At 41.0% G+C, this 18625-nt stretch overlaps 1 protein-coding gene across 1 annotated transcript in view; it reads right to left on the bottom strand.

Annotated features, from left to right (window-relative positions):
* Positions 1-18625, bottom strand: part of celsr1a (cadherin EGF LAG seven-pass G-type receptor 1a) — an 86589-nt gene that overhangs the window by 12787 nt on the left and 55177 nt on the right. Inside the window, exons 7-19 of the mRNA XM_053314024.1 lie at positions 12030-12187; positions 9487-9650; positions 9059-9184; positions 6940-7106; positions 6555-6740; positions 6349-6462; positions 6032-6206; positions 5805-5946; positions 4213-4333; positions 3780-3963; positions 2332-2433; positions 805-899; positions 31-240 (exon numbers count right to left, since the gene is read on the bottom strand). Of these exons, the coding sequence (XP_053169999.1) occupies positions 31-240; positions 805-899; positions 2332-2433; positions 3780-3963; positions 4213-4333; positions 5805-5946; positions 6032-6206; positions 6349-6462; positions 6555-6740; positions 6940-7106; positions 9059-9184; positions 9487-9650; positions 12030-12187 (1944 nt within the window). The remainder of the gene's footprint in view (positions 1-30; positions 241-804; positions 900-2331; positions 2434-3779; positions 3964-4212; positions 4334-5804; positions 5947-6031; positions 6207-6348; positions 6463-6554; positions 6741-6939; positions 7107-9058; positions 9185-9486; positions 9651-12029; positions 12188-18625) is intronic.

Genomic DNA, 18625 nt, shown 5'->3' with positions numbered 1-18625 from the left:
GTAATGTAGATTGTTAATTTTCTTCTCCACCTCATTAAACTCTGCATCCCTCGTAGCTGTGAGGTCGAATCCCGCCTGCCTGCTCTCGTACTGCAGCACGTGATTCAGCAGCTGGGCAGCCGTCTTCACGTCGTTGCCGTAGTAATGCTGGGTGTTGTTGGTGGCGCTGTGAAGCATACGCACGATGGTCTTGGATCGCTCATTGTCCATCCTTGAACCGTTGCGGCGCAGGTCCTCATTCTAGAAGGATGAGGGGATGAAAAGAGAACAAGTGGGTCAAAGCAAAGGAAAGCTGAGTGGGTGCAGTGACGTATAATGGAAATTGGTCAATACCAGGATTAGTGAGACTTGAGAAGTATAAGCTTCAGGTATAAGGTTCAGGTTCAAATACAATAGGTGAAATACTTCACCTATAGACTGGCTATCAAATTACACTTACACCTTACAATGTATAAAAACTACCTGTGGTTATAATGGAAATTATTTGAAAAGGACCAATGCAGAATTCTTGGAATTACAGAGTTAGGCTAACTCTTGTGGGATGAAAAAAAGAAAAGAAAAATTGTTTGTTTTTGTAGATGAAAACATTTCAGAAGAAAAGAAAACAGCCTTATTTTTAGCGTGATTGTGATTTATTGTTTCCATAAGTGGTTTTGGAAGTGTTTCACAGACTGTACAAGCATCTCAACAAATTAAAGACCTTGTAGTCCTTCAATTTAGATTACTCCTTAAAAACTGTCAACTTTGTGGTAGATGCTCAGCAGAAAATCACAGTATGAATGTTTTATTTTCTCTCATAATTACCAGTTTCTTCAGATGGGAGAAGGTGACGGTGGTGCAGTTAAAGAGCTCAGGCGACAACCAGCCTTTCTCATCACTACAGTGACGGATGGCAGTGCCTAAAATATACAGAAAAACAGAAAAGAGGGAAATATGTCATGTAAATTGATATTAAGGCACATTAAAAACATATGAACACAACGTTGTAAACCATCTGAATTGATTTATAGGTCTTGATTTGATGTTTGCAGCAACTTCAATTCTTGGTCAAAAAGTTTGCTGAGTTTGTGAGACATTAATGAGGCAGCTGAGCTTAGTTTGATTCTGTCATGGTGCATTTCCTGATTGCCACATGTGAACATTAACCTTCCTCTGAGAAAACAATCATTCATATCATTCTGGGGCAAAGGGGATACTCAAAATTAGCAGGGTATTGTCTCCATTTAGAAGTAGACTTTTCTTGCGGTATACAGAAAGAAAACATGGAACAAAGTGGTAGTTACAGTGGTTTAAATACATGAAACCACACAGAGCTGTTCCAGTCTGATTCAGTTAGAGAAAACACTTCATCCAAATGCAAAGTCTCTTCAAATGCTATTGTTACAAAGGAATGAATGGCTGAAGGACTTGCCAGTTGGAGCTAAAAAAAAAAGAGAGAAAGGGCGACGAGCAATGTTAGCAAATAAATTCCCCAACGGGTTTGGAGAGACAACAAAGGGGTCGCCATGGTGACGGCAGTTACCAAGGGGTAACCAGGAAGGTGACAGTGCAGTACTGGGAACAGGTCAGAGAGTTTTGAGCTCACCTCGGCTCCTTCTCATTAACACACACACACACACACACACACACACACACACACACACACACACAGCTGGAGGAGTGAGGAGGAGGGGTTTTACTGTCAGCTTTTAAGGTACCTAGTATTTTTCCAAGAGTCTCTACAGATTAAACTTCAACATGACTGGCTGATATAAAAGTTCTGTTGGAGTAACGGGCTAATCAGAAACTCCTACTACTGTTTTCTATAACTCTATAAATATGCCTAACAACACACTGACTAGCAAAAACACAGTCACCCATGTAGCTTAACCAGACTGATTTTTTACCAGACTATCACTATGTCCCTAAAATTACTGAATCTCACTAATTAACCTGTCATATCTTATTGGTTTAATGTGTATAAAACCTGAAGTGCAAAAAAGGATAATTTGCCATTTTATGATGGGGGTTATGTGTCAGACTATTTCTTGTCCTGGAGTAGTTGCCAGGCAACCAGCAGGGACTTAGAGAGAGATACCGCCAAGCTAATTTGTAGCTTCCTATTTAACAGACAGACATGAGAGAGGTATTAGTCTTCTTATCTTACTCTCTTGACATCAAAGAGATTTTTACATGAATTCCCCTAAATTGGTAAAACTTCACCTCCTGACCATGATATAAACTTCACTATCATTGGCCTGGAGCTTTTATTACAGTTTTAACATTACATCCAGGGCTGAATAATTACTCTACATGTTATACTTGTTGTCAGAAGAATTAATTGGCACTCACCGATGGATCCTTTTGGGCAGTTCATGGCAGCGGGGCGTCCAAATTTGGTCTTGGGCCACCAAATGCCTGCGTCAAACGCCTTGGGGCAGCCCTCATACACCACTGTAGAGAGAAGGCAAATGCGACATAGAAGGTTTAGCTCCTCAAATACAGCTTCTTTCACCCAGATATATGAGAGAGATGCTGTAAGCTAAATATTGGTTTTAGAGCACTACAAGATACTTAAATAAGTTTGTTTTCATGCTTCATAAACTCTGAACACCCTAAAGTTGTATTTTCTGGTTACACGTCAGAATGCTACCTAGCCCATCCAGCAGAACAGTGAAGATCAATCCTGCAGGGCTATTACACCAGCTGTGGTACATAATTCATTTCAGTATATTTGGATGAATAAATCTCCAGGACAAACCAGGTTGGGACCTGCAGGCTTGTTCCTATTTGCGTGTTACAAGACATGTTTTATTAAGTCTGTGGAGCTACATCACTGCTTTGACATGTAACCTCTCCTTCCTGAGTAGATTTGGTCTGAGCTTGTTACTAATGAAAGGTGACCTACTATAACAACACAGACACCTATAAAACTTTCACTTTAAAAAAAAATGATTTGAGGAGTATTATTACAAAACTACAAGACATCCAAAATGAACAAAGCAAGATTTCGGGTATCTATCTATACTGCACTGAGGACATTTCAAGATATACGTCCATTTTAAGTCTGAGCACGTTCTTGGGAGCTTCATATCGGGTCAAACAGTAAGCGCACTGACATTCATTTTCTGTTAGGGACTTTGTGGTTTTGTCTTCTATTCATGGCTACTGTATTGTGTTCGCACAGTCTCACTGCCAAGTTAGCCCACTAGCCAGACTCGCCTCTTCTGCTTGACTGGATGGCGACAAAGACGTGAAGTTAGCTCAAGTGCAGCACCAGCAGATGTGAGCGACACCATTTGTGTTGTTTTGACACTTCATCGATTCACCCTGGCCCACTATGTGAACCGGAACATTTAAAGGAATAATACACCCAGTTTGGGAATGATTTTTTTATTGCTGTCCTTGTCAAGAATGCCTCACTTTTCATTAACAGAACATTATCACTGTGCTTTGACACCATTTTTGAATTGTTATGTACTGGTGCCTTAATTTCAATTAAAATAGGTGAATCACTGATAGCAGTTTTTCTATTTAAATGTAAGTGAATTTAACCTATTTAATACAAGTGAATAGAAGAAATTAGCTTTTTTACAGGACTGATTGGCACATTTGTAAATGTGTCAATATATAAGTAGTCATTTTAAATACTTCAATAGCTATTATTTACTGTTTTAATCATCCATTTATTGGTTTAGGACTAATTACTTTTATTTTACTAAACTTTATAGTTATATTTGTGGTCTGTAATTAGTTTAAAAATAGTTTAAATTGCATGCAAATCAGATGAATTCACACACCTTCACATCCACTGGGGGTGACTTCAGCGAAGGGGTTATCACAGCGGTTACATTGACGGCCGATGACTCCCCCCTTGCAGGGGCACTGCCCGGTGATGGGGTCGCAAGTTCGAGACTCAGAGCCGGTAGAGAAGCACTCACAGGGGTAGCAAGTGTCCTCTCCTTCTGGACGGTAATGGTTTTCCTGAAGGGGGAGGAGAGGAAACAGATGGCTGATGTAATATATTTAGTTCATCAAAAGTGAGCTATGAGTACATACACATATTCAGAGATGGTATCAGATGTTGAATAAAGGTCAGTGACTGCGTCTTTAAAGTTTGTGCAGAAAACAATAGTTATTTTGTTCTCCTGTCATCAACACAAATAATCTGGTGTACTACAAAAATAAGCACTCTGCTGTTTCCTGTCAACTTCAACTTGTGTATGATTGTACCTTGCAGCGACACTCCCCAGTGGTCTTGTTGCAGTCTTTATGAAATCCTCTGGCAGTGTCACAGTTGCAGGGTCCACACATGGGACTGCCCCACCAACCCTGAGGACACGGCTTCTCCACTCTGTCAATCAAAGACATACATTTAAAAGGGTTTAGCAGACTGGCATTGTAAAATAAACTTTTAAAATGTACTTTTTCACAATGTAATAGGACAAAAACTTCACCAAACTGTTTTAAACGACCAAATCCAAGTATGTAACTTATTTTAGGCACAAAAATCTATCTTTTTAACTAGCAGAAACATGTTTTTCTTCTTTTCCATATTATCATGCATCTGTTTTGAAACTGGTACAACAGACTAACTGACAACTGTTTTGAGAAATAGAAAGGTAACAATCAGTCTTTAGTATTACCAGTGCACCTGTTGTATTACCAGCTATTTTAAAATAAAATAAAATAAAAGCATCACACAAAGAAAAGTGATGGTTGATCAGTTTTGACTTGTTACTGCCTCTGTATCAGCTTCAACAAATCTGATAATTGACTATCAGTTGTGTTGATCACGGGCTAAACGCTCCCTGCGGCACTGGATCTAGAATAAACTTCCTGCGCACTTTTAAGCGAGTGAATCAAGTGTGACTCATTCATGCAAACACACACAGACTTTCTTTCTCTCTCAAGAAATCTCCAACCAGGAGATGTGATCTGATAGGGGAAGAGCGGCAGTATGAGGGCAGTGGAGACCAAACACCTATGGAGAATCAGTCAGGCTTGGAGGGGGAATCCCACGTCCTGCCTCAGACAGGAAGTGATGCATGTCATAGGGGTCAGGGTTCAAGGGGGAAAAGATCAAGGGTGGCTAATTCACGTGCGCTCTCAGACAATGCTGACTGTGCAAACCTACACATTGCTTTCTGTTGGTATAGATGAATTCCCCAGTTTCACCTGATAGTTATTTCTTTTGGACCCCCCCCCCCCCCCCCTCTCCTGCATACACATAGGCAAACAAACACTATCGAGCTCAGATTACTGACTAATAAAGCTGCTCTGAGGGATTCAGGACGTTGGCAACATTACAAAAAGAGCAAGAGCCTAACATAACTAAAGAAGATTAGAGTGCTTTGTCTCCGTGGGAGGCAAAGTCCATTTTAAGTCTGATTCATTTTTAACATCTGGATACAAAGGACTGTCAGCATGTCTTAGAGAGAATATTACGCATGCAAAGTTTTTTCGTTTACACTGTAATTACAGCTTCAATCTGGATGGATGATGATTGGTGTGATTTTTGTTTAACAGAGCAACATTTGTGGATATAAATCCTGCTATCACTCTTGTAATATATAGACTGTAAGTGAAAAGTGAGAATGAGGTGTTTGATTATAAAAGCTACAAATTTCTACTATTTGAGGAATAGCTCTATTTACAAGATGATTGACAGCAAGAAAAACACACAGTTGATTTAGTCTGAGAACATCTAGTAAGCATGGTAAGCACAGCCAAGTCTAGAAATATTGTTAAAGGAGTATATCGAGTGCTAATAACAAAAAGCTATTACTCTAAAACACACACACACATTGAGACTGGGATCTTACTTGTTTTCACAGTACTGGCCGTAATAGTTCTGTCCACATTCACAGGTGTAGCCATGGGAGGAACTTGGTTTGCGAACGCAGGTGGAAACATGTTCACAAGGGTTGAGCTGACAAGCGTCCACACACTCCTTACCAAAGTAACCTGGAAGACAGAGAGACAAGGGGTGAAGAACTACATCCATACATCACAGAGCAATATGTAGCATTTATAATGGCACTTGGGGTACCTGGGTCACAGACACAAGTGTGAGTGCTCCAGTCGTCGCTGCAGTGGCTGTTTTCAGGGCAGATGTTGGAGTCGCAGGGGTCAGCCAGGTCGCAGCCCTCCTCCACGCGGATCTTCAGGCCCTGAGCCATGTTCACATTGGCCACGTTGGTGGATGTCTCGCCCATACGCACACCCTGATGTAGAACACACATGATGAAGAAGCAGCAGAGAAGAAACGGAGAATTGTAGTTATGTTTTTTTTTTTTCTCCATAGTTTCTGAGACAATGTTTTGGCAGACACATGAATCAAACCCCCCCACACACACATGCACTGACCTGTATGCACCCGACAAATCCTTTGTTGACATGGTTGCCTTTGCCAGGCAAACCTCCTACATGAAAAGTTTGCAGCTTTAAACCTGGGAGGTCGTGGCCAATCTCCACTGACTTCTGCTTAAAAACACACAATCCGAAATGAGAACACTTTTTTCCAAGAAAACTTATGTCTACCTTCTCTACTTATCAAGTAATTTTCCCTGTACCTTGTACATGTCGTAGTCCAGTGATACAGCAGCCATGTATTTGATGTCCTTGCCATCTTTAACGCTTCTCAGTTCTACCAGCAGGTGGTGCCACTCCCCGTCATTGACCCGAACTTGGGGGAAGCCCAGCGATGCCACCAGCTGCTTTCTGAGCAGCACCTCCATACGGACCTGTTGCTCAGTCACCTGGGCAGTGCGAAAGATGGAGAAATGTAACAACAGTCTTCACTCTCTTTTAATTTACTTTACTATGTTGGCTGCAAAGAAATTACATTTAAAATGCTAAGTGCCTTGCGATTATCTGAATCTGATTCCTCAGCGGTAAAAAGTTAGCACCATATGCTGACGATGATGACACTTATGTTCAAGATGTACTGGATCTCACCATGAGGTTGATGGTGGATGAGGGACCAGCATTGGCCTGCATCAGGGTGCCAGTAGGCTGCCGTGTGCGGAACATGAGGCCCATGTACCAGGGAATAGCGACGGTGACATCCGTCTCGCTCCATGAGACCAGCGCCTGGCCATCAAAGAACTGAGGAGATGGCATTACTGGAAGAGACGAGACAGAAGAGAAGAAGAAGAATCAGGTTGTGGACATTGAGACTGTTGAAGACTTATTTTTTTACAACTGTTATACAAAAGCATCTTAGACAACAACAATGCCATTGATACTGCTTTCAAATAGACATTGAGTTGCTTCAATGTGTATGTGCTGAAACGTTAAGACCCTTCAGTTACAGTTTGAATGTTTTTATTAATGCTATTATGTGATCATTATTATTGTATGTCTAAGGATTATTACTAAATAATTCTCTGGCAAACATTGAGCAGAGACAGTATGAAAATCACAGACATGACACACACTATATAAGCTCCTGTGCCTGTTGAGAGAGATCAAGAGACACTAATGCAAACAGACACACATGTAAACAGCAGGGGTCCATCTTTCAGCTCAACATCCAGTTGATGTTTCCTCTTGTATAATCTACAGAATAGACTCGGGTCCTTGGGGCACACATTTCCACAAACACACATTCACACTGTAATTATCAGACAAAGCACACATTTGTTCCTGGTAATCATTAGCTACGGTGGCTTTAGTCTGACTTCTTTGCTGAAGGTTAATCAGCTGTAAAGCCTGTCACTCTTCAGCTCATCACTAGCAGGTTAAAATTTTGGGAAAAACACAGGGCTACGACTTTGTAAGTTTGCAAATCCTTATTTCCTTATCCTTATTTGGCTATTCCAGATCTCGTGTCTTCTGTTCTTAACAGCTATATCCACAGACTGGTCAAGAATCTGCGAAACACTGACATGTTTTTCTAACAACTTCTCATTTATTTGGTGAACTTATTAACCAAGTATGTTGATTATAAACCCATCCTTAGCTTGTTTGACACCAGTCCAGAGATTCAAACTTGAGATTGACTTGTATTGACAACTTACTGCTACCCACGAGCATGCAGAAGTGTTTCCTAACTGTCATCTTTGTCGGGTGAAAGAACTCAGTTTGTGTCTTTAAAAATAGTCTATATCATTGGAATGAAAAACAAAACAGGTTGGGATTTCAAAGATGACTCTGGCAGTGTCAAATACACAATGACAAATCTCCTGTTTCTCGTGTTGCATCTGGGAGTGTAAAGCCTCAAACCAAACGTGTCAACAAGCGGCAGAGCAGCCAAAACCTCTTCCCAGCTTGCTGTGATCACGGTCCCAGCTCAGATACTGGATCTGGGGCCTGGCGCTTGCTAGGGAGCTACTTCATAGATGTGAGGCAAGGAAAGGCATTCACACCTTCACACATTGTTTGGAAGCTCGCCCTGCAGGAGGAAATCAAAGTTCTCTGCTTACTGTGGGAGAAGATGAGATGGGTTCAGAGCGGAGTGTAAATAACAACATTTGGCGAGTGGAGGAGCTTTTATGTTTCCTTTGCTTACAAGGAAACACTGACAAATTCATCACCTCTCACTGTTTGTCCTTACGTCTGTAGGTGCTGTATGTACTGTGAAACAGGTCTGCACATAGGTAACATGAGCTGTGTGTCATGTGTCTGAGGTGTGAGGTGAGACACACCGGCAGCTTTGGGACCAGTAAAGTACAGTGTGTGTGTCTTTTATTTCATTCTTTGACTATGAGTCAGTCAGAGTTTGGTCCCCGTCCTAAAACTCAAAACCTGAGGCCATGTTCTGCACCTCTGCAGCAGCAAGCAGAGGCTTCACTGTGACCTTCCATTGTGACTGCTGCATGAGTCAGACTGAGGTGGGAGGGGAGGTGCTCCTTATCCTATTTGATCTCCCGAACACACACTCTTTCCTGGAAGTCCTCAAGACACACACACACACACACACTTACACACTTACTGTAGGTAAACATACACAAGCAGATGCATGCACGATTGTCCAGAGATGCACCTGACTGCCCGCATAAAGACACAGATGTTTTAACTGTCTCGAAAGATAATTCCATTGCATTTGTAGAAACTAAAAAGTCACATTTCTCACCTTGTTCGCAGTTCTTGCCACCGTAACCAGTCGGGCAGTCGCAGCTGTAGGTGTTCCATTTGCTGACACACACTCCTCCATTCTGACACACCTCGCCGCTGCAAAAGTTTTTCTTCGCTGGACAACCTGAACATTAAACAAATGTACAATCATTTAAATGGGAGAAAATGCTGGTTAATACAGTATGTATATGTGCTATGTATTTGTTTGTGGGCAGTAGAAACACAGAAAAGTTACATATTTGTGAACACATTTACTTCAGCTGGTATGCATTCTTTAAAACTGTGTTCTTTTATAGTCTTTGGATGCTTAAAATTCCAGAAAAATTACTGGATAATCTTAGACAACACTGATTCTTTATGGTAAATCGCCAAGAAGTGTAGTAATAAGTGATATCTCGACCCCTGCTGTTTAAATTTATGTCTAACCTGCTGTGGTGCCGTTGTTGGCGATGTAGCTGGCCATGTCGATGGGTCTGCTGTCGATGCTTAGGTTTCTCATGCAACCCACAAAGTCTCTGTTCCTGACAGGGAAGTCCTCGGGCAGGTTGGGAACACCGCCAAGCAGAAGTGGTCCTGTCAAGTCCAGTGACCTGAAGATGATTCAAACAAAACAAAAAAGATCAGGATGAGATGCTACAATGCAAATGTTTGCCTGAGACTGCAGTGAGAGAAACCTCAAAGTTAGAGTCAAATTTGGACAAAAGATAAACTCATATTCTGACTATATAATAGACAGAATACACAGGATTAAATGATTTATGGACTATACTGTAACCAAAATAAAACATATATATTTGAAACTGCTTTTTAATTTTTTTTATCATTGTGTAAACATCACTGCCCTGAGTTGACCCCAGAAAGGGTGACTGAGGTAACCCGCCAACGCTTACCACGAGAGACCTTTCTGAAATGCGGTTATTGTGACCCAGGCTTTAAGCTGTCACAAGGATAACTGCTAGCATCATCGTGACAAAGTCAAAGTCCGCATACTGGGTCATGTAGGAAGCTGCTTACACCCCGTGCCCCTAAACACTCAACATCAAAGGGCTTTGAGAGACTTAATGTGATGCAATGCTGCACAAAAACAGTCTAAACCTCTGAATGTATGAGTTGTGTGCATACATAACAAGAATAGCGTTGCTTGGCCGGGAACATGTGGAGCTTATTCAAAGAGTCTTTAAGGAATCTGGTGACGGAAATCCTGAAATAAATCAAATGCTACTGCATCTTGGACGCAATAGTAGAGCCATAAATTGTAGTGGATCATCAAGGCAAGTCAAGGCAAGGTTATTTGTATAGCACATTTCAACACTAAAGCTATTCAAAGTACTTTACATACGCATTAAGTATAGCATATATGCTTATGAATAATCCAACCTGATAGATGAATACTACACAGTACTATAAGTTTTAGGTTGAATGATTCAAGTTTTAGTTATCTATTTATGACAGAAAAAAAATCAGTTTTTGAAGTTTTCTTTCTCAAAGAATCCTTTGCTGGTTTATAAATGGTTTGGCACAATGTACAATAAGACTATCTGGGGACACATTACATTCAGAAATACAATATAATGACAAACTATTTGTGTGAGAAGTGAACCCTGAACTAAATTCAACCCTGAACTATTTAATTTCCAAATGCAATATTCATAGGAATGTGTCATTAGGGACATTTGTACAGGAACACACAGTGCAGTCTGTTGCCTCCAGAGTTGTGTAAAGTTGTGTAAAGTAAAGATATATGGTGGGAATAGCAGGAAAGGTACAGTGAAATTGTGTTTATATTTGGGATATCTGTTACAATAAAGGAATAGTTTAGTTAGACATTTTGACAGTTAGATGAAAAAGTCGATACCACTATCACATCTGTCTGCTAAAATATAAGGCTACTGCCAGCTGCTTTTTCGCTTAGCTTAGCATAAAGGCTGGAAACAAGGGGAAAACAGCTAGCTCGGCTCTGTCCAAAGGTAACAAAATCCATCAAAATCCATGGGGGTTATGTGCCGCAATCATTTCTTGGCTGGGACCAGTAACTTCCTAGAGTCTGCACTGGTTGGCTGGTAGCTTCTCCCAGATGGATTAAACAAACAACATAAAACCTGTTAATTGGTGAGCTTTAGAGGTGCTGGTGTATTTTGCACCATGTCAAACTATTGCTTTAAACTGATTTCACGCTTAAAATAGTTCTTACAGACTTGTAAGCGACTTGCAGTACCTAATGTGTGAGGTGAGTGGCTGGTACAATAACTTGCGTGCAGGCTTATGCCACAGAGTTTTTCTTCTTCTGGTTTTTCAAAAAAGGCTTAAAATAAAGTCACTGCCAAAGGGAAAGCCAAGTGGTTCCCATTCCGTACGTCGAGACATTTCCCAAAGTGAAACAAAAAAGACTTTTTGCTTGTCTTCACCACTTTCCACACTAGTATAATGTATATATATATACATTTTTGTTAATTCCACAGTTTAAGTATCCTCTAAATGCTTTCTATTTCCTGCAGTTCCTAAAGAAATGTAACCTATTAGCTCCTTTCTTTGAAGCTCTCCGTCTTTTTTCCCCCACCCTCTGCACACTGAATATGTCCCAGCATGCTAACTTTCAAAAAGACTGATAAAAAAAATAAACATGTTGTAAAAAAAATTGATTACTCTACATTAAACATACACTAAGTCAGTTAAGCCGTGTTGAGATGAGTTTTTGCCGGTCTAAGACCTCGTCTGACAGCAGAAAGGCCACGAGGATGAACTCAGATTAAAAGACAAAAAAGCAGATAATGACGGCAGAAGGAGAGTTGTGTAATCTGCTCTAATGGAGGTAAATTGAAGCCCCCAAGGTATAACATGTGAGTCTGACAGGTTTGTGTGGGATGTGTGGGATGTGTGTGTGTGTGTGTGGGATTGGAGTGAATAAGTCCCACAAAAAAGAGAAAGAATAAGTAGAGTGCAAGACGAAGAGAGAGGGGTTCCATAATTACTTCTTCTGTCCAGTCTGGGTGCCCTGAGCGGCGCAGGAGTAGTTGCCGATCTGCTTCCCAAAACGGATCGCCATGGAGATGTCACAATCGTCCACGGCAACCACGGCCACCTTTTCACCAGAGGGTCCATGGGGGGTGCCGAGACGCCCGATGTTAGGCTGAAAAGTAGAGTAAAATAAAGGTTAATCTCAGTTATGAATAAACATTTAAACAAATAATGGAGTAAGAAGTGCATCCGAGGATCTAAGGATGCTCTGTGTTAGAAAAGAAGAACCACAAAGTGAGTCACATGTGTTGTCTGCTTTTGCTCGCCTGAGTGCCAAAGTAATATTTTTGCAGCGTATTGTTATGGTAAATTACCTCAACTGATTGAATTTAATTAAAACATTTCACGCTTGATTTCCTTCTTTGTTTCTTTTCATCCAATCTGAGAAGCTTGGCTGTGGCAGCGCTTGATCGTGTGGGTCAGCGCTACGCAACAATGTCTCACTGACTTTACCTTAAGCGGAGTAGAAGTACACAGGCCTTCTCTTGGCTTAAGATGACAAATAGCCCATTGTGCGTGAGCTCGCACCTAATGATTACAAAGTAGGCTAATTCCTCCATAAAGGCTTGTGGCCGGCGAATGTTGATCTGAGAAAATGTGGATCCGCTTAGAATTCAGGCCACCAAATCGCTTCAGTTTTTCTTTTTGTCACATCTAACTTGAGACTGAAGTTCAACGGTGCGTCTCCTTGACAATAGTGGCCTTGGGACAGGAAGCAGACAGAATTGAATTCAAAAAAGTTTCCACCACTATTTTTGGGCTGAACGTAAAGCAATTTGTTTAAGACATGAAGCCACTGTGAGGCACGTGCTAACATTTTGAAAGTACGCCATAGCCGTTTCCTTTCAGAGAGGGGTTTACAATAGATGAAAATGATTAGGTACCTTCTCTCTGCTATCTCTCCAGGGAGAGTGGTAAATCACTTGACTACAAAAACACTCAACAATGGGACTACAGATCCCAGATCTGATCACAGTACAGTGTTTATATAAGGCACCCAGGCTGTTTAAATGCTGACAGTTTGAGCGATAGCCAAAGAGACTTTCAAACCACCAAGGTTGTGAAAGCAAAAATTACTTGTTGAATGAACTGTTTACGACAGCTAAATTTGGGCAGTTTGTTGCATTGTCTTGTGTCATATGAATTTGAGGGGGAAAAAAAGAAGTAAAAGCATGAAAGACGGGAAGAGAAAATGACAGGCGGAGAAGAGACAATGTGTGTGCATGTGTTTGTCTCCTGCATAAATAGGATTAGAGTAATGAGATACTGGTGGGGCACAGACACGGCAAACAAAAGAAGAAGGAAAAAAAAGAGGGCAAAAAATAGAAAAGAGGGAACGTCGGACAAATACAGGGAGGTGGACGGGCCAGAAATGGGAGACTGAAAGAGAAAGACAAAAGAGAAGCTGGCAGACAAGCACAACATTAGCAAAAGAGTCGCAATGTCTTCTGTTTTGGCTCAGGTGGGGTCTGGTCCGGGCATAGTTTCCAACCCACAGGGGGTTGTATTGTAGTATATCGCTGCCCCTCCCTTCATCATGCCCTGTTTCCACTGATTCCACTGAAAATACTTTCCGCAAAGAGGAGCAGAGAGGCCAGCTGAACAGCGCTGTTTTCTTTCTCTTTCATATATAATCTCATTCCAACTGTCCATCTGTTTCTTTTTTTAAATTTTCACACAAGCTAATTTGTGTCATATACAATCACACAATCACACACTGACAGGTGACGGAAAGAGAAAGTATTTGTTCCACTTTCCTGTGGAAGTGTGATAATAGACTGCACGGCCGGGCATAAGTCACTTGAGACATGGTTGAGGAGCAAGGCATCATGTCTACTATAAATGTAGAACATAGCATCTGTGGTCTGTGATCGACAAACAGCAATAAACATGAATTTCTGGAAGGTGCATAAATAATGTAAATGTATTTACTCCAATGGGCAGACACCAAATCATTTCTTTGTTGTCATTTTACACAATGTAGGCTACTGTTTGCTAATTCAGATATTCACAGTAATAACTGGAAAAAATATTTGATTTACTTAAATGTACAATGAATTTTGCCTGAAAGAATTGAATTCAATTATTAATCGATCAAAATAGTTTCCAATTACTTTTTAGTCTATTAACCGACTAATCTTTGCATCTCCAGAGGTAATTTCAATTCCTATTTTTAAAAATGTGACTGTGTATGGGGCTCACTGCATTTGATTACATGCTTCTCTCTCCGATCTGAATATAATATATGGCCTTTTGCAGACTGTACTGCATGTATGTGTGTGTGTCAGTAACCTGTAATCACCTTGTATGTGGAGCATGTATAGCCGTCATGCTGGCAGGAAACCCCACCCCTGTCCCTGGCAGCTGGCCAATTAACCCTCTGTGCAGGTACCTGCAGGTGCCTGCTTGTGTTAAACCCACCCAGCTACCCCCACCTCCTTACATCGCGGAGATCCGTCTTTCCAGTTGGCCCATGCGTGAATCTCTTAACTCTTAAAGCACCAGTGTGTAGGATTTAGTGGCATCTAGTGGTGCGAGGTTGAAGATTGCAACCGACTAAAACCCGCCCACCCTCCTCTTTCAAGCACGTAAGAGAACTTACGGAGGCCACGAAACTTGTGAAAAACATGAGCAAACCCCTCTAGAGCCAGTGTGTTTGTCCATTCTGGGCTACTATAGAAATATGGTGGTGCAACATGGGGAGCGCTCATTCTAAGCTAATGAAAACACAATAGTTCTTATTTTCAGGTGATTATACACTAATTAAAACATACTTATACTCCCTTTACTCCATTACACAACATTTCTGACAAGCCCGTTCCACTAGATGGCACTAAAGTCTACACACTACACCTTTAACTGTTGCACTATAATTTAAATCAGAAATAGAGGACGGGCCCTAGCTGCTAATTTTAAATAAATTAAATCTACATCAGGTAAACCAGTGGACAGGGCAGAGTCACAATAGACACTATGAGCATTCTCCGGTTTTGGTCAGAAAGCAGCAGAGCCTGTGGCCTAAAGAAATAAAAAATGTTGGCACGGTTCAGCCAGCAGCAGGAGAACAATGAAAACCCACAACATGAACAAGCTGAATGTTGAAAGAAGGAACAGTCACTATCCTCTTCTATGTGGCCAAATTTCCAGCACAAAACAACAAAAAATTGCTTATGCTATGACATTACACACTCTAGTTGATTAAAAGTACCTCCAGGATGGAAAAAAATCCCTCTAAAAAAGCCAATTATGGGTTGGAGAGAAAAAAAAGGAAAAAAAGGAATATCAGACAAATTTGTGAAATACATACTTTTCAAACAAAGAAAATGAGAGGGAGAGTGTGTCAAGATTTTCAAGAGAGCCACAAAAGATAATTTGTGTGACAAAGCAAACCACTGAGTGAGTGCACTCTGCTAACCGAGGAATCTGTAGACACGGTGATTATGATCTTATCGTCCCTTTTGAGTTCAGTGGAGCAAGGAAGGGTTGAGATAAAGGCGGAGGAAGACAGGAAGCAAAACATCGGGGAGAGACCCAGATGCCGCTCATAATGGACCCGCAACTCAAATCTCAGGGGGGTGCAGCTGTTATATTATACGTGTTGATAATTCATAGACTGACACGAACACACATGTACGCATGTAATGTTAAGTGTTAAACTGCATACATTTAGAGTATGTGTGTAATGTGTATGTAATATGTAGGGGCTATAGGAGCATTACCGCAGCTGTTGGTTTCTAAGTGTTCCCATGCAAGGGAACTTTCACACACACACATTCACACACACGGTTACTACATGTATGAACCAAACATCTAGTGTGTTTATTGACAAAGAGTCGAGTGTCAGTGAGAGTGAAAAGGAAAGCTAAATATAGATTCATATGACAGGGTTTGGTTGTGTTCACTGTGGAGAAGTGATGAAATTAAGTGTACTCAAAACAGTCAGTATGCACACACACACACACACACAAAAAGACAGATGGAAAAAATATAAACTAACTGTGGATGGTTTTGACACAGTTTCCATTGGAAAAACCTATTGATGTCAATTTGTTGAGTTTAATTAGCTGGGAAAAACTCCACAGTCTCAGTTGTTTCTTTCACAAACTGCTTCTCCTATTCATTTAAAATGATTAATTGCAAAATGGTATGCTAAGACAGTTATGATACTGTATTGCACATACTAGATTAGTATGCAGTATGTGTAAATTAGTATGTGGTATGAGACTGGGACACAGTCTACGTCTAAAAAAAACTATTTCAGCATTTTTTTTTCTCTGCCAGTTCAGGAAACCCTCATTGGATATTTATGGAAACAGATATTATGATAAGAAATAATTTTCAAAGTTATACTTGACATTGGATTTCCAAAATTTTAATTCATTCATTCATTCTCCAAATGTTATTCTACCTACTTTCTTTATTTCAACATGATCTTTGCTTTACAGTCCTGCACAGAACCATCCTGCTTTATTTGAACTCTCCAAACTAAGACATAGAGTTTCTACACAAGAAACTGTACAAGACTCTTTGCAATGGATATTGTGTCCTCGATTGAACGTTTGGCGTTCAGTTAGCTGTGCGTGTGTGTGTGTGTGCATGTATGTGTGTGTGTTAGGTGTCTAACTACAACCGGTACAACTGTATATAGTTTCAGTTTCTTGCTGACCCCTCATTTTAAAGTGCACTTGGCCCTCACTTTGAGGGGCCCCATGAGAGTCTCTTATTTACCCTCTGCCCGTATCCAGGCTGTTGAAGATTCCCTCTCTCTAAGGTGTCGTCTCTAGGGGCGATAGGCTTGCTGCAGCCATGGCAACGCACTTGATCCCTACAGCTAGCCACAAAGACGAGGAGGGCGTGGGGACACGAGTGCGTTGGATGAACACACACAGATGAGCGTATCGAAACTTCAGTGTACACCGAAACATGATCAATACTGCCACATGCAATCAAGACATACAAAGACTCTCTTCCTCTGACAGAGACACACACACATACACCTCTATTACCATCAGATGGCCTGTCAAAACCAGACATGATAACTCAACTAGCCCTGCAGCTGAGATAAAGAGCCTTGCTGTGCTGATTGAGTTACATGTACAACAAGATTTGACAGCTTAGTCAAAAAAACAAAAAAAACACCTAAAATACTGTCAAGATGAGTGAAAAATGACCAGGAAATGTGTGTGTGTGTATGTGTGTGTGTGTGTGTGTGTGTGTGTGTGTGTGTGTGTGTAGAGGGTGGGATGGAGGGAATACACACTGGTGATTATGTGTTTGTACGTGTGTTTGGGGAGTACGGGAAGGATGTCTGCAGAATATGTTTGAGCGTGTGTGTTGAGAGAGTGAGTGAGCGAGCAAGCGTGTGTGTGTGTGTGTGTGTGTGAGGCAGGAAGCGGCGAGTGGAGTTTGCACATGGCCACGTGGTTCACTTTGATAATAAAGGAAAAGAGGCCACACAGTCTTTTATTTTATCTGGGCTCGACTGAGGAAATGCCATTGTTTCTCTGACTCTTGGATGAAAATTACACTCTGTGGATATTCTCCTGATACTAAAGGGTGTGTGTGTGCCTGTGTCTATGTGTGTGTGCGTTACTGCGTGTGTGTGTGTTGGTGCATGTGTGTGTTTTCCCAAGCTAAATTGAAGTAACCACAATAAAAGACCAAACATGTTTTTATTATCATAATGTATCTATAAAGAACCAGTTTCAGTGCTGCAACTTAAACTGGAGCCAACATTTAGATGGGCATGGAATCAAAACTAATATCTCTCTTAGACATCACCGCCATCAGCACACAATAGGTGTGTGTGCGTGTGTGTGTGTAAAGTTGATTTTTGGCCCTGTCATGCACAGGCTAGTGTGTCCTACCTTTGGCAGCAACAGACTCTATCATGTCCATATTACCTCACCTGCCCTCTGGCTATGTAAACCTAGAAGTGTGAATTATTCAAACACACACACACTCTCACACACACACACACACACACACACAAACGCACACACACAGAGTTCCGAGAGGCTTTACAAAAGGCTACCATGTCCCATGTTCAAGGCTATATGTTACTACTGTCTTCATCGGCTCATCACACTTCCATCTATCAGTTTAACAGACGGACAGTGTCCATTGTTGGCTCGAAGCTTTCACGCCGTAAAACAAATGTGTGGACAGCAGAAAACCTGAGGTAATGGTAATTGTATCCTGTTGGAACAGCTTTGAGAAAATGCCTTCTACAACTCTACAAACATGGCCACATGCCTGTCGACTGACACCAGAGCGATTACTATCTGATTTATACTTTGTAACAAATTCTAGTTTTGTGTCTTTTACCAATTTTGTATGATTAATCTATAGCTGCTTTTCTTTGGTCTTTTAGATGTGGCAACTTACAAGAGTTTAGTCTGGAGAAAATCTGTTTCATTGCACGTTTGTTGAATTTTAAACAAGGTGTTAGACACTCTTGGTAGTCAGAACAGAATTGCTATTTTGCTACCACTTTTAGTTGACATAATGTGGTAGAATCAGGACTTTCTACAGACTTTATTTCGAAAGT

This window comes from Scomber japonicus, chromosome 23 (assembly GCF_027409825.1).
Source record: "Scomber japonicus isolate fScoJap1 chromosome 23, fScoJap1.pri, whole genome shotgun sequence".
In the NCBI taxonomy this organism is placed as follows: Eukaryota; Metazoa; Chordata; class Actinopteri; order Scombriformes; family Scombridae; genus Scomber; species Scomber japonicus.
The sequence above is the reverse complement of the archived record's forward strand: the minus strand, read 5'-3'. Positions and strand labels throughout refer to the sequence as shown.